This window comes from Chamaea fasciata, unplaced genomic scaffold, assembly GCF_029207755.1.
Source record: "Chamaea fasciata isolate MVZ Bird 193981 ecotype frontalis unplaced genomic scaffold, bChaFas1.0.hap1 SCAF_7, whole genome shotgun sequence".
Taxonomy (NCBI): domain Eukaryota; kingdom Metazoa; phylum Chordata; class Aves; order Passeriformes; family Sylviidae; genus Chamaea; species Chamaea fasciata.
The window spans coordinates 19,516,797-19,532,272 of record NW_027094092.1 but is presented as its reverse complement, the minus strand read 5'-3'; the positions used below and the strand labels follow the sequence as shown (position 1 = coordinate 19,532,272).

The window sequence follows — 15,476 nt, the reverse complement described above, 5'->3', positions numbered from 1 at the left end:
ATAGAGGCTTTTCTGAGTGTTTGTGTTATAGCTCCTCTTTTCTGAGTTTTAAGCCATATAAAATAGAGAAAGAAACTAACTGCTTTTTGTTGAAAACTGCTGTTGAAACTGTTTTCCGTTGCAACTGTATGTGTGATCAAGGCATTGTTGAAATAAACTGTGGCTTTATGATTCTATTGCTATTTCTTAGCACCTAAATCTGGAATTCTTTGAGCCAGCCAGCATATTAACACAGAATGAAAAGACAATCATAGCTAGTAAGGCAGAAATAAGCCCTCCAAAAGTGTCATTTCAAACCAATAAAAGGCAGCAATCTCAACAAAAGGGGCCTGAATGACTCCAGTATTTCCCTGATAATGGGATATGAATCCTTGTTGCCTTACTGACATGTAACTTAAACTAATGGTGACTTTCTCTGTGAGCCATTCTCACATGAAATGAACTGATGGGATTCTTGTTGCAGTTTTGGGTCACAGCGACAACCTTACATCTCTCCTTACCTTGCTCTCTGCAGGCAGCCTGAGCTGCAGGAGCAGAGACAAAGCAATTTCTTGAAGTCCCCAGGTGCCCGAGGCTGCCTTGATGTGCCACTGGCTGTTTCACACACCTGCCCTCACCACAAAAGTAAACTGAGCACATACACAGCCGGGTGAGGCGGCTCAAGGCTGGTGGTTCTCCTCCTGATGCAGGAGAATGAGCCAGTGTCTGAGTGGCTTCCTGCTGGGAGGCCCCTGGCACCCAGTGGTAAAAGGCAGGCAGTGCAGAGGACAGTGCCCAAGTGGGATTTAGGCTGTGGAATAGTGGAAGGGAAGTAAGAAAACGTAGCAGACTGGGAATGGTTAGGCAGAGTTTATAGGTTGTGTCACAGCAGCATTGCAGACTGCAACGGGCTGGGGTATAGTGAGACTTTGTAATGAGTACAGAACATTAAACTGATGAAACGTGCCTACAGCTGGTTTGTTGATAGTTGGCATCATTGCAGATGTTTCACTCTAAAGGTTAAACTGCCAGAAGTCACCAAGATGGCCTGAGGCCCCACAGATGTGCAGAAACTGCTCTCCTGCCAGCAATGGCTCCCAGTAACAGATCTCATCGACTGCTTGCTGCTGAAGGTAACTTCCTCTGCTGGAAGGAAGAAGCCATGCAACAGAAACAGGCACATTTGAGGCTTGCTGTTTTACATACCTTGTCTCACAGGAGACATTTCTGGCAGCTGTTGCGGACCAGTTTACCAATGAGCTCCAGCATGTTTGAGCTTTCCCTTGCTGCCTTCCCCTACATATTTGCACAGTTGCTTGCACAGAGTGGTGGTCACCTCCAGGAGCCAAAAGGGAGAGCTGGGAGCCCATGCTGGTGCTGGCCTCTGCCTCCTTATTCAGCTTCAGCATGACCACGTCATGCTAAAGGACGCTGACATTCAAAAGGAGAGTGGAGAGGAAAGGCTTGTTTACTTTTTTGCTTTTATGAGAGCTATTAAATGTCTTGCTTTTGTCTGTGCTGGCTTGCTCCTTCTGTCTTGTCAGAACTGACTGTTATGCCATTGGAGCTGCAAATATCTCATGCAAAATGCTTTGTTGCATGCTTTAATTTGCTTTATAAAACCAGAGGCAGTTCCATTGATTCTTACACAGAATTTTCTCCGAGGAGTTTTGTGAGCATCAATGAATGGTTTTTAAATTTGAATGAGACCTTGAATGAAGACAGTGGTAAAAGCTTGGTATGATGCTTAGGCCAAATGCTCTTGGCTGGAAAACACTCAAAAAGACTTTTTTTTCCCAATGATGCTTTGCTGTTTGAACCCATTCATAACCTCCTGAACAGTCTGAGCTGCCTATCAAATTTTACAGGGATTGTCTTGCAGCAGAGGGCAAAGAAAATTACCTTAAATGAGCTGTTAATGTGCAATGCCTTCTTTACAAGTGTTAGGCTGCCCACTCTCCAGTTTTAATAGATTTACAGCAGTGTGAGGCTGCTCACTTTCCAGCTGTAATGCAGGCAATCGTCCACAGACTTACAGAGCACACAAGAGTATCTGCTGGCACAAGCCTTATGGATCACATCTGTCAGCAGTGGTCTTACCCTCTAATTTGCAGTCCCATTTGAAGAGTCTCAAGTATCAGCAGTCCAAAGTGAAAAGGCAGTTCAGCTGCTTCAGCTGAGAGGCCAGGGAGGAAAGAATACTGTCATCTGAAAGGTGATTGAAAACTGACACGGAAAAGTACAAACCCGAGTGTTAACCACTTATTTGGCTACATTTCTTTAAAAACCCTAACAATCAAAGCCTGTCAGGCTGACAGGTCCTTAGTGAGTAGAGATGGGGCCAAATAGGAAAGGTGTTGATTCTATATTACATGCACTTTGTTGGGCCACTGCAAGAGACAACAGACTGGCAATGACCAGGGTGCACAGCCATGCAGATCCAGGCCAGCACTGCTAATCATGCCCATAGTGTATCCCACGTGCTTCTACCCTATTCTCACTATCACAGAATTGATGGGTTTCACCAACAGAAATAAATGTAGGAAACTGGAAGATGAAAAGAACCTGACTTGCCTAAGTCTGTTAAAACAAGGATTACCCGTCAAGTCCAGTAATCCGTTCAGAAACTTACCCCAATAACACAGACAAACCAGTTCTTCTGAATTGCAGCAAAAAGTAATATGTGTCAAAATACTAATTACGGCTGACTGTTTGGAAATCCTGTTCTGTGAAGCTCTGCAGGGCTTACGTCACAGACTGGCTGGGGCACAGAGCTTTCCTCTCTCACACAGTCCACATCCAGGCCCATGAACACACTTGATGTCATCTCTCTACTGCGTTCCCTTGGAGCTAAGCCCTGCATTTCTAATTTGGAAAAGGATAGGCAACTTTCTTACTAAAATTGCACACACCCAGCAGGGAGCAGTTACAGAGCAGAGCCTTACCTTGCAGCTGGAAGCCCTAAAGGAAGAGACCACTCCTCTGCAACACATGCTCCAACGAATACAGGCTATGCTGTGGAGAAAAAACTAATTGTTCTTCCCATCAAATCCTTAATATCCCAAGGATTTCTCTCCCAGGGACCCTTGAATGGACAAAGTGAGCTAGAACTGTTTGGTTCTTTCCCTGGGGTATAAAAGATTACAGTTCTCCAGGTAAGAATTGTAGGGAAGATAAATTTATTATTTCCTTTCTTTTCTCCTCAAGGGAAAAAAAACCAAACCACCTGCACTGCTTTAGGGAGAACCATTTGCAGATACCCTAGGGTGGCTCAGCCAAGAGAGTGTCACATCAGTCAGTACTCCAGCTCTATCACCCAGGCCTGGGTGCAGGCAAATTTGCCAGCCCAGAGGCAGAGTTTAATTTTCAGACTCAATGACTGGACAATTGGGTTCATGAGATCCAACCCAACTCCTGCACACAGTGCTGTGACTCATCTGCAGGCTCTGAACTCACAGCTGGGTCCCCTTGGGTGATACAGACATGAAATCATGGTTAAAAAGGCTGTGAGAAAACACATCTGGAGGTCATCCAATCCATCTCACTCCCCTAAGTGGGTTTCTTATTTCAAACTCAGAGAGAAGTGCCTCTGGCACAGCAGATAATTGAACTGGTGTTTCTCAAACCTTCCTGATAATCACATTGATCACAGGGCCACGCTTCCTTACAGGATGCAGTCTCACACTTCAGCCCCAGTAATTTCATTTTGGAGGCCTTGACCTTGAAGACAGAGGAAGGAAGGAGAGAAAGAAGAAGGGAAGGAAGGAAGGAGGAGAGGAAGGAAGGGAGGGAAGAAGAAAAGAAAGAAAAGATCAAACCAAATAAAGCATTTTACTAAGCATTTCTGTCGGGTTCACCTGTTTCAAATTTGATATTAAACAAACAGACTTTCAATTTTGATACTAAATCAAACCTGTCATTATTTCTTCATAATTATAAGGTTCCCAAAGTGAGGAATTGGCAGCAACAGGAGGTGGACTGAAGAACAAATTCAGTAGGATGCCAGCTGTGCTTACTGGCAGGCAGCATCTTCATTCTGAGTATGTGACTCACAGGTAAATGTTCTCTTGCCACACACTCCTGTGAGAGCTGGCAGTGACAGTTATCTACTCTCCCCACCTACACCCTCCCATCCTTTGCACCTCTTCACCTACTTGTCTTCCTCTGTACAATTAAGTCCTTAACCCAGGTGTGGTGGTTTGACCTTGGCTGGATGCCCAGTGCTCACCAAAGCCATTCTATCACCCCCTTCCTCAACTGGGCAGGGGAGAGAAAATGTAACAAAAGGCTCATGAGTTAAGGACAGGGAGAGATCATTCACCACATTACCATCGTGCGCAGAACAGCCTTGACTCAGAGAAATTAACTGAATTTATTACCAGTTGAAATCAGAGCAGGATAATGAAAAAACAAATCCTAAAAGCACCTTTCCCCCACTCCTCCCTGCTACCTGTACTTAACTTTATTCTTGATTCACTACTTTTCCTCACCAGTGGCACAGGGGTACGGGGAACGGGGATATGATCAGTTCACCAGATGTTTTTTTCTGATGCTGTTTTCCGCTCAGAGGAAAGATTCCTTCCCCTGCTCCAGCACTGCATCCCTCCCACAGGAGACCGTCCTCCACAAACTTCTCCAATGTGAGTCCTTCCCACAGGCTGCAGTTCTTCATGAATTGCTTTAGCCTGTGTCCCTTCCACAAGATTAAGTCCTTAGAAACATCCAGCCCCATGGTCACAAGTCCTGACACCAAACCTACTCCAGCGTGGGCTTCTCTCTCAATGGGTCCCCAGGTCCTGCTGGAAGCCTCCTCCAGCATGGGCTGCCCACGGGCTCACAGCCCACTGTCAGGTATGCAGTGTGGGGTCCTCCATGGGCTGCAGGCGCACGGCAGGGGAATCTCAGCTCCAGCTCCTGGAGCACCTCCTCCTCATCTTTCTCCAGAGAGTCTGGTGCCGGCAGGGCTGTTTCTCTCACACAATCTCACGCCTCTCTTCTCTGGCTGCAATTACTTCTGTGCAATAAGTTTGTTGTTTTGGTTTTTTTTCTTCTTAGTCCTGCTATGCCGGAGGTGCTCCCACCATCGCTGATGGGCTTGGCCTTGGTCAGTGCCAGGTCCATCTTCAGGCTCTGTTGGAGATGGAGGAAGTTTCTAACAACTGGTCAAAGAAGCCAAGCCTTTAGCCCACCCACTACCAGAACCTTGCCACAGAAACCCAATACATGGATCAATCTGATTTTACTAAAGCCTTGTAAAGCCCTTGCTTTAGAAAGGCTCTGAAAAACTGGTAAGTGTCCCTCTCACCAGTCAGATATGGCATTTCAGAAGTATTACTGCTTTGAAAAATTCTGCTTACCTCTCACTGTAGAAAACTTATGTAGTCTTACTGGTTTGGGAACAAGACAAGCAGGCAGATTATAAGATGTCAACGATGCAAGTACAAGTATATCCTGTGAACAACCCCCGTTTCCTTTAGGCATATTTCCTCAGATTGTAACACAGTGTTGCTTTTTTCACAGTGCCTTCATTCTGTTTATGCCTTCACAACCTCCACGCTTACTGCTGATGTTAATAAATGCCCACACTTACTACTGCAGGACATTATATGTTGTACAGAGAGTTCCATTACCTTCCTGGGACTCGTGACAAAACCGACCTACTTTGATTCATCTAAAGACTGAAGTAGTGTCAAGAGAATGTGATTCTGGTTTCCTAGCTCTTAAACCCTGACCTCTAACCACTACCCCACGCTTCTTCCCACAGGGGTGCTATTGTTTAACCCACTAACTGCAAGCCTTTCATTTCAGAAACCAAAAATTAATATCTCACCATCCTTCACTTTCTATTCTATCCTAGTGTGTAGTATGGAATCTGTTCCTCCGCAAGAATAAACCCTGCTCCCTGCCAGGCTTGTGAAGCCCAGTGGAAGAAGCATTTATATATTTGAGTTGCTCACTGTGCAACATTCTGCTTACAAACCATCAGAGATGGAAATGAGGATGGGGATGTGACACAAGTAGCGATGGGGAAAGATCATAGATTAGTGATGCCCTGGAGCCAGATGTGCTGGAAGCCACACAAGGCAAAGAGAAGACCTCTCTCAGAAAGAGGACTCGTTTAAATCCCTTAAAAAGTGAAAGACACAGCTTGCCAAGGTAACGGTCCGTGTCGCTGCGGTAGCGCCATGAAAAATCCTGCACCTCCCGTTCCCGCTGGCTGAAAGCGGCGCGTTTACAGCAAAATTCCAAGGCAGAGTTTTGCACTGAGAAAACGCCCCGAGTGGAGCAGCAGGAGCAGCGCCACACACGGCGGCCCTGCCTGTCCCTGTCCGCGTCCCCGTCCCTGTTGCCGGCCCCGCCCCGTGACGGGCGGTGATGGCGGCGGGCGGAGCGCGGCGGCGCTGACGGCGCCAAGATGGCGGCGCTGCGGGCCGGGGACTTCGCGGCGCTGCAGATCCTGCTGAAGGTGAGCGGGGCCGGGCCGCGGGGGGACGGGGCCGCCGCTGCCGGGCCGCGGCTGAGCGCCCCCGCTTTGCTTCCCGCCAGGCGCCGTCGAAGGACGCCGTGCGGCAGCTGTGCCAGGAGTGCTTCTCCAGCCCGCCCGCCGCGCTCGGGCCGCTGGCGCAGCGCGCCTGCCCCGGGCTGGCCGTCAGCGCCCAGGAAGCGGAGCAGGTAGGGCCGGCAGGGCCCCGGCGGGACGGAGAGAGCGGCGCGGGGCGGTGCCGGCACGGGGGGTGGCCCAGGCCCTCGGGAAGGTGCGGCGCTCCGCGGCCGCTGCTGAAACGGGACGTGCGCGGTGAGAGCGACCCTTGGCCGCGGCAGGAGGGAACGGGCTGAGGCTGCGAAGCGGAGGGCGCTGAGGAGCTCAGCCCCATCCTGCTAAGGCTGTCGGGCCGTACCTGGAAGCCCCAGGCTCTGGTGGTGTGGGTCTCGCAGCATACGCCGTGTCTCCTGACTAAGAAGGCCCGTCCTGTGCTGTATGTAATGCTTCTCAGCCCAGCCCCTTCTCCTCTTGCCTCCTGACAGCTGGTGTCTGCTTTGCACAACCTCACCAGGCACGTGGTGTACCGCGGCTTGACCAGGGCAGAAGACATCCTCTGTCTCTTCCCAGAAAACTTCCACCAAAATCTGAAAAACCTCTTGACTAAAATAATCTTGGAGAATATGTAAGTGCTATCCATTTGCTTTCAGCTGGAGGGTTAAGGCCTGTGTATGCAGTTTGATACGTGCATAGTTGGCAACATGCGGAGTCTTGTTTCTGTAAATTTTGTGTGCCTTGGGTGTAATCACACAGGCTGGGATGAGCAGAGTTGAACAGAATATGTCATCTGAGTGGAACGCCCAACTAAACACAGCCACGGGCACACAGAGTTTTCCCATGACTTCTGATATAGATGTGGGCCACATTCCCAATATGCAAAGCCCCTTTTATCTTAACAGCTGTGTGGTGAAAAAATGCTACTGATGACAATAAAACTTAGAGGGCTGGATTTCAGCACTAGAAAATCTAGGTAGTACTTAGCTATCCATCCACTTGTCCCCATGGCTCAGGTGCAGAGGCATTGAATGTGAAAGAACGTACACAGGGTGGTGGGAGAGGAGGGCAGTTCTGCTTGTACATCTCAATTCTAGGAGCCCATTGCTTTGATAAAACCAGGGAGAAAGGTACGTGCTTTAAATGAGCTGCCCTTCCAGAAGAACCTATGGTTGGTCACCAGTTTGGCTGCATGTTTACCTGTTTTTCCTTACTGGAAAGTTTACCTGCTTTCCATGGCACTGGTAACATAGGCAGTCTCTCTCTCCTGCTTACTGCTGGTGACCTTTCAGTCAGGGATAAGCCATGCTAAATGCTTACCTCTTTTTTTTTTTTTTTTTTTTCCCTCAAAGCACTTTTGATACTGTTTTCTCCACTTCTTCACAGCTCTGCTTGGAGGAATGAAGCACAAGCCAGTCAGAGTAAGTAGTAATCTCAGGAATGAGATTGTCTGCTAGGAAATAATGGATTATCTTAGTATTGTATTCATGAAGTATCTGACATGCATTACACAAGGGACCAAGGCAGTGGTCCAAGGCAGACATTCCAACGGATTGATCTGTGTTAACATAAAAAAGTGAAGGGTTTCCTGCCCCTCCCAAGCCACCAGCAATCAGTCTTTGCAAACTAACATACAAGGCTAGGCAGATGTATTTTGTGTTGTTGCAAATGCTGCCCAGTGCTGGCCCTGACAGTCTGTGAAGTGGAATTTCTTCCAAAAGCAGGAGCAAGGCAGCCAGTGGTGCACTGCCCCCTGGAGATCTGTGCAAGGAAGCAGCAGAAGCAGGGAGAGAGAGCCATTCCCCAGACAGAAAGAAAATTCAGTTAGACAGTAAGGCACAGAGAGGAAGTGACTTGAGTGTCTGTAGTCAATAGGAAGGCTGGCAGTCAACCCCTGGGGAGGACACTAAGCATCTTACAATAGGCAGAATCCAGACAGGCTGCAATTGCCTACTGAGACAGCTCTTCCCTTAGCAGCCAAGTTAGACCTGCCTTTCTTTACTTGGGTGGGTCCAAGAGGTCTCCAGCTCTGAGCTATTGGTGTCAATAGACAGAAACCTGTTAAATGGTTTCTGCTAGGCTGCATGTAATTAGGATGATATTTGAAATATTTGTAAGAAATGTGAAGACTGCAGTTTGCCAGTATGTTTGCTGTACTGCGGGATGCTTTGGTTCCCAGGATGGGGAACATGAAATAGCATGTTTTATACTGCTGGATTTTACGAGCTTTCATGAGTGCTTTCTTACCAGTTTGAGAGCAGAGCAATGAGCATGCAGGTGCCAGAGCAACTCATGATGAAACACCAGTTGGGTGTAGCAGGCAGCAAGGCAGGGCATAAAGATGTGGAGAAGAGATCTTACTGCTCTCCTTCTCCCAGCTGCTTTGGGAATTGACCTCTGCTTCTTGCACTGAACTATCATTGCATGTAATGATGGGAAACCACACAGTAGCAACTAAACTTGTATGCTTCCCAGGGCCGGAGTGGAGAGGCCCGTACATGGTGGCAGTCCCAGGTTCCAGGGTCTGGTGTTCAGTTGTGTGCTGCTGAGCCTAACAGAGCCATTTTTTAATCCCCCAGTCTCCCTGCCTCGACTGGTGGACATGGACTGGAGGGTGGACATCAAGACGTCTTCAGACAGCATTGCAAGAATGGCAGTCCCTACCTGCCTGCTGCAGTTAAAGGTAACGGCAGTGCCTGTGAAGGGCAGAAATAATGAAATCCAACACCTGACTTGCCAGGGCAAACCAGTCCAGACAGGCATCTGGTGCTTGCCTCTTGCCTGGTGGGCCATTGGACTTCCTCAGAGGTGATACCTGAAATTCCACAGAACACAGGAATGATGTCTCTGATGAAAGCTGTCTTGCATGGAAGCTTTGTGTGCATGAGGATGTGAGAAGTCACCATGTTTGTTCCTAGTCACCATTGTTCTCTACAGAAAAAAAAATAAGATAAATCACGAAGCCATCATCCTTTCATTCTAAGCACTCCATCAGCGTGTTTAGCTGACTTCATTAGTTGGGAAATGACTTGAGATTACTAATAACTTCCTTCACTGGCCACATCTATCATTTGGGGGCTATACCTGACTTACTGCTAGTGTTCTGCAGAGTTTTGGATCACCCCAACCAATAAAAATCATATGAGTGGGATTCAGAGGAGGAATTAAATGTAATTTCTGTGTGTGGGGTGGGGTTAAGTATCCTCTGTGGTATCTGCTGAGATGCTTTTGATACAAGCGTGGATTCCTGCCACAAGTATCTTCAAAATACTCCAATACTCATGGCAGTAGATGTTCACTTGCACTCTTGTCAATGGGAGTGCACTTCACTAGGGAGGCACACAGCTTAGAAAATCTGCCATGGTTCTTCAGGATGGAGCTGGATTCCAAATTCAAACCATTTTGTTTAATCTGTGTATTAAACACTGGCTTTTGTAGTGGCTCTGAAAAAACACATAAATGAATTTTTCATACAACTGACATCTGCATTCTTATTTTAAGATTCAGGAAGATGCTGCCTTATGTGGAAATAATCCTGTTGTTTCTGCACTGACTGTGGAACTGAGCAAAGAAACCCTGGACACTATGTTAGAAGGTCTGGGAAGGATTCGGGACCAACTTTCTGCCGTTGCAAACAAATGAATGCTCAAGGGCACCGATTCCTGCAGCAAGGAAGGGAAGTATTCTCTACCTACAGCTGTCAGAAGTTGCAGCCTAGTGTAACATGTTGTCTATTTCAGCAAAACAAAACTAAAGAGGTTTCTTTCTTGAATTAATGAGATAGCTTTTGAAAAGCTAACACTCAAATATTCATTTGGTTGGATGCCAAAAAGTGGTTTCCTATTATGTTGTTGAACAAAAGCTGTTCACCATTTCAGAAGAGAATTTGAGGGCTTAGAGCCTGGCTTAATCACAAAGGTCGTAACTGGAAACAGAAAATAGCTGCAGCCAATGAAGCAAGTTCTATCTCTGTGCTGAAATGAGAATCTGAAAGGCTCAAGCTGGGTAATGGCTGCCTGTGAACATTAGAAAAGGAGGGTGCATCTCTCTGGAATGTACATGTACTGAGGTGCTTGCTGGATGTAGCACTCTCTCCCTCTCAATGAAGCACAGCCATGCTGCAGATTGTTATTACAGGATAATGCATTGAAATAGGGCAATTATGCTACAACACATTCCCTTCTGATCAGCTTCACAGCACCATTTGCAAAATGACTGTTCTGAACATCTTTAGCAGGAACTAATTTCTTCCTTCTGTTTGAAAAGAAAAAAAGGAGCTCAGGTAATTCATTTTTGGGGTTTATCCAATAAAGGCTTTGCCTTTGCTGCACAAAAACCAAACGGGGAGAATAAAGAATTAAAGGCTGTTTCCTATGCTGTAGGAAACCCCTCTGTGGCAATATGTGCCTATACTTCTCCAAAGTGTTCTGTTGTTTGTGTAAATCTTCATTTAATTAAAGAATGAACTGCTAATTGATTTCGTGAATCCTTTTCAGTCTGGAAGAGATGCTGTCCTGGGTTACCTCAGCCTCTTTGTGATGGTATCAAGTTTCTAGGCTGGTTTAATGGATGTTCATGTTTGTTGCTGAAGAAGAATCTTTTGTTTCTTATTCAAACTGATTCATGTTTTAAACTTCATTCTCTTCACTGTAATACAGTTACAGGGCACCTTTTTCCATGGGTACCACCTGTGTACAATATTAGAGGTGATGACTCTGACCTGGAAGTTTATAAATATATGTGTATTGAGAGTGTGGAGGAGTTAAATGCAGAAAATCAACAAAATTCAGATTCTTCCTGATGAGCTTATAGAAGTCTGTATCCAAATGTGTTTATGGCAAAATCCAATCTTTCCTATAACACTGGGCTCTCCTTCAAGCCGCAAAACATTGTTTGTTGTGTTTGGAAACGTGAAATCATTCAAGAAGTGTGCATAAACTACAAGATCTTTGTTAATTAATTTTATACATCCCCCCCAAAGTGCAGGCCAGAGTGTAAACGTAAGTGAAGGCTGTGCCTTTAAAAGATAATGGTGAAATGCAGCTCATGCATCAAGATAAACTGTGTGGCAAGTCCCTTGTTAAGGTCTTGAGCAAAGATTATAATGCCTAGTATGGGTATCAAAGCAAACTGGTGCATTTCCGGTGGCAGAGTGGAGCTTTCTGCTGGTAGCTAAAAGTTGCTTGTGGAGTCTTAGTAAAAAGGAGTGTGCCCACTGGACTAGAGCCATACCAGACATTTGGTTACTTCAAGGGGTAGATCTCAAGTCATTCTGCAGGAAGACACTGGTATTTTCTAGCCCAGTATTTAGGATCCTGTGAGAGCTTGCCTTCAAATCTTTGCCTAAAATGTTAGGTATTTTATTGTGGACTCTTACGTCCTTAGCCAGAAGAGCTGAGACTGTCAGGAAAAGTTCATAAAACGAGGCTGAGTAGGACTGTCATTACCCAGACAGCAGGAGAACTTCACATTAAAGTCCTTTTTATGGAGACTGCTTCACAGGAAGAATAAATTGCCTGCTACTGCAGGCAATCATATGTGATCTTTTTCATGAAATTATTGCTCTCTTAAAATGAGTTAGATTTTCATCCTCCCTCCCCACATTGCTGCTGTTTGGTAGCCTGGCCTAAGAGATGATGTATTCATCTCTTCTCTGTTACCAGTTTGTTACTGTGCCAACACTGTCCTCTTTTGCTTACTTCTTTCTTTCCTTTCCAGTTTTCCCTCCTATTTAAGAAGCAGTAAAATCCCTCTCCACTTTTGATGACTAAGCCTTGTAAGCTCTATATCCTGTGCCTTTCAGAATTGCAGTGGCCATTCTTCACTTAACAGTTTGCATCTCCCTTGAATGGGGTCAACACCGCAAGTGTTTCTGGAGGATTGTCCAAGGACATTACTAAAGAGTGAACTGTCATAGTATGTGAATCACCTGAATGAATTCCTGCCAGGAAACCACAAGCCTTCATTGTGAAATGGAGCTTAAAAGTTCCATGCTCATTCCAGTATTTGAGAAATAGAAAATTCATTTTCTACATGTACACTTGGTAATGGTGCTAATTCAATTACAGTAAGGAAAACAGTGATAAATTTATTTGTAAAACACAGTATGCAAGTTAAATTCAAGTTGTAATTTCACAATCAGACGTGTTGAATCTGACTGTCAAAGTGTTGAAAAAGCATTAAAAACATTAAAGCCTACTTTGTATAATTCCAAACAATACAAACAATGCTTCCTTTTATTGCAAGAAAATGTGCACTTTAGGGTGTTCAGACTAAAAATTGTGTAGATGTGATTGAGAGCAAGAAAAACTTAGAAAGAAAATACCTTTAATATTCCTAGCTTGTACTTCAGTTACTTATCTTTAAACATTGGTTTAAAACATTAGAAGACTTTCTAAGATTCATGATGGTTTGGTAAAGGTGTAGTAATTACTCTATATTTAAGTTTTGAGTTTCATACATGAAATTTATATATTCAAGCTCTTCTGAAGCTACTATGTATACCAAGTTTTTGCTTTGTTTATAACTGAGGTATTACTGTTTTACTTCAAACAAGTTACTTTGTTACTAGTAATCTGGTTTAGAATTGTTTTGACATAAGTTAAAAATGTTAGGGGTGGTTTTTTTTTGTTTTGGGGTTTTTTTTGTTTGTTTGTTTGTTTTTTGGTTTTTTTTTCTAATTGTCACTGGATATAATAAAGTTTCTTTAGCAATATAGATAGGACCACCTGCCCAGCCCAGATCAGGATTGAAAAAGGCATTTTGGGATCAAGAGACCAATCTGGGGTATATCTCTTGTTAAATGAACATCTCTCTTAAAAACCACAACAGTCCAGCCATAATCTCAGTTTTTGGTACTAGGAACAACATACCTAGGGGTGTAATTTCCTCAGCTGCTTTATAACTATGGTTATTCTGAGTCATAATAACCCCTACAGAAGTAGCTGTTTAATATATTTACCGCTCTTTTTTATATACCCGTAAAAGATTCATCTGACTAAGCTCTAGAGTGGCAGCATTTGAAGTTGATGAATCCCACCTCCCCAGACCCTTTTCTAACATTTTGACCCCATCGTTAGAAACTTTAGTCCATGACATAGTAATTACACAAACTGTCATGTATTTTTTCCCCATCTGCACAAATGTTGTGCAGGTAGTTGCTGATTTTCTGCCTTTTTTTTTTTTTTTAGAGAATAATAATGCTTGTGATACTTGGACCTGCCTTATTAACTGACTTCTCCCAGGTACAACTTGGTTAACATGTAATTTAGTCTCCAGTATCACTGCACCAACACAGCCCTGTATCATTACAATGCAAGATCTTGGCTTACCCACCATCAATATGTGCTCATCCTGCCCAGTGTTTCCATCTGCTCTCACAATTCACGTTCATCTGGCCCCTGCCTGAAGGCAGCTGCACTACCATCACCAGAGAATTAAACCTCACAAACTACAGCAGGGATGCATTTATAGCAAGGCTGATGAGAATGTGCTAAAGGTCTTGAATTTTTCAGTTACACTCAAAGAATCACAGGTATCCATTAGAAGCCTCACTTGTAAGGATCAGTGGCCAAACAGCCCTTGCCCTTTTAAACACGTAAGAACCTGACTTGCTGCTCCATGCTTTATAACCCTCTTTTCTGGACTTATTAGTGTCTATGACTCTTGCCACTGACAGTGCTGCTGCTGAAGTACCTTTGAAATAGATAACAAAAATACCAACACGGTACACCCACCCTGTGACAATTCGCTGGTGTATTTTACTGAGTATCACTCAGAAAGAAGGGGGACCATGGCAGGGTCAGAGCTGGCACTGCAAGCTCACGAGCTTCTTAAGCTGTCTGCAACATCGGCCTTTAGGAAAGAAAAGAATCACAGAATATCCCAAGTCAGAAGTGACCCACAAGGGTCATGGAGTCCAACTTCTGACCCTGTACAGGACAGCTCCAACTGTCCCACTATGTGCTTGACAGTGTTGTCTAAACACTCCAACTCTATCAGGCTGGTGCTGTGACCACTTCCCTGGGGAGCCTGTTCCACTGCCCAGCCACCCTCTGGGGAAAGAACCTTTTCCGAATAACCAGGCTAAACTTCAACAGAGAACAAGAAAATGAGCCTAGATTTACAGTCCTCCTAGTTCGCCAAAACACTCAAGGCTAAATGTCACTGAGAGAATTTGACATAACTGAACCACTTAGCTGAGTATTTCCAGCCTTCTAAACTGGTGCTGCCTGGCCCGGTTCGGCTCGGCTCGGCTCGGAACAGCACCTGACCATCTGCCGCCGACACGTTGGGCACATGTGAATGAAAGGAGAGTGAGAATCAAAGGATGCCACAACAAAAGAAACATTTCTGAAAGCGCAAATTCTTTTTCCCCAGGAGATGGCGATCTCGGTCTCCCATTTCTCTTCCCTCTTCTGTTTCGCAGCAGAACACAGCAGTCTGGGCTGTCCTTCGAATCTGGGAGCAAATCAATGACTGCCAGAGTCCGAACAGCACCAAACCAGAAGGGGGATATTATTCACTGCTCAGCAAAAGGTCTCCCAGCTGCTCCCATAGTTGCGGGCTGAGGCAGCTGAGCACATTTTAGGGGGAGCTGGCAGAGATGGAAGTAGCAGACAGTTCTCTGGACTGTGCCAGTCATTTTAAACACCAAGAAGGAGGAACCCTCCCTTCTTTTTTTGCCAGGGTTAGATGCATAGTCCTTCAGAGAGAGCTTAGCTACTTACAGGGGTAAGAGCAACGTTGCATTTAAAGGGATGTGGACAACTTCGAATGTTTCCATACTGGCCTCTCTCAGACAATGCAAGTTTTGCATAGAATTTGTCTTTAAACAGTGGTGAGCAGGACCCTGTAAAAATCACGTCTGGAGAAGGGAGTAAGATGTGGGGAGGAAGAGTTCCTTCTTTCCCAAGCAGGCTAGAAACCAATTTAAAACAGTGCATGAAGCACAATGGCATCC

At 45.3% G+C, this 15,476-nt stretch overlaps 1 protein-coding gene and 1 long non-coding RNA gene across 3 annotated transcripts; one reads left to right on the top strand and one right to left on the bottom strand.

The window, feature by feature from the left end:
* Positions 1 to 4,332: 4,332 nt before the first annotated feature.
* On the bottom strand, positions 4,333 to 6,946 carry LOC136292314 (uncharacterized). Its single transcript, XR_010721881.1, has 2 exons — positions 6,879 to 6,946; positions 4,333 to 5,109 (listed from the first exon to the last, which is right to left on the bottom strand). It is a non-coding gene; the product is annotated as an uncharacterized lncRNA (long non-coding RNA).
* On the top strand, positions 6,362 to 10,987 carry COMMD9 (COMM domain containing 9). 2 transcript variants are annotated; one of them, XM_066187856.1, is made up of 6 exons: positions 6,362 to 6,445; positions 6,526 to 6,651; positions 7,006 to 7,145; positions 7,901 to 7,935; positions 9,094 to 9,197; positions 10,016 to 10,987. In XM_066187856.1, the coding sequence occupies exons 1-6, from the start codon at positions 6,395 to 6,397 to the stop codon at positions 10,154 to 10,156; spliced, it is 597 nt and encodes a 198-aa protein (XP_066043953.1). In that variant the 5' UTR covers positions 6,362 to 6,394; the 3' UTR covers positions 10,157 to 10,987. The 2 variants fall into 2 exon arrangements, with proteins under 2 accessions (XP_066043953.1, XP_066043954.1); XM_066187857.1 differs by lacking the exon at positions 6,526 to 6,651 and having other exon boundaries at positions 6,394 to 6,445.
* The last annotated feature ends 4,489 nt before the right edge of the window (positions 10,988 to 15,476 follow it).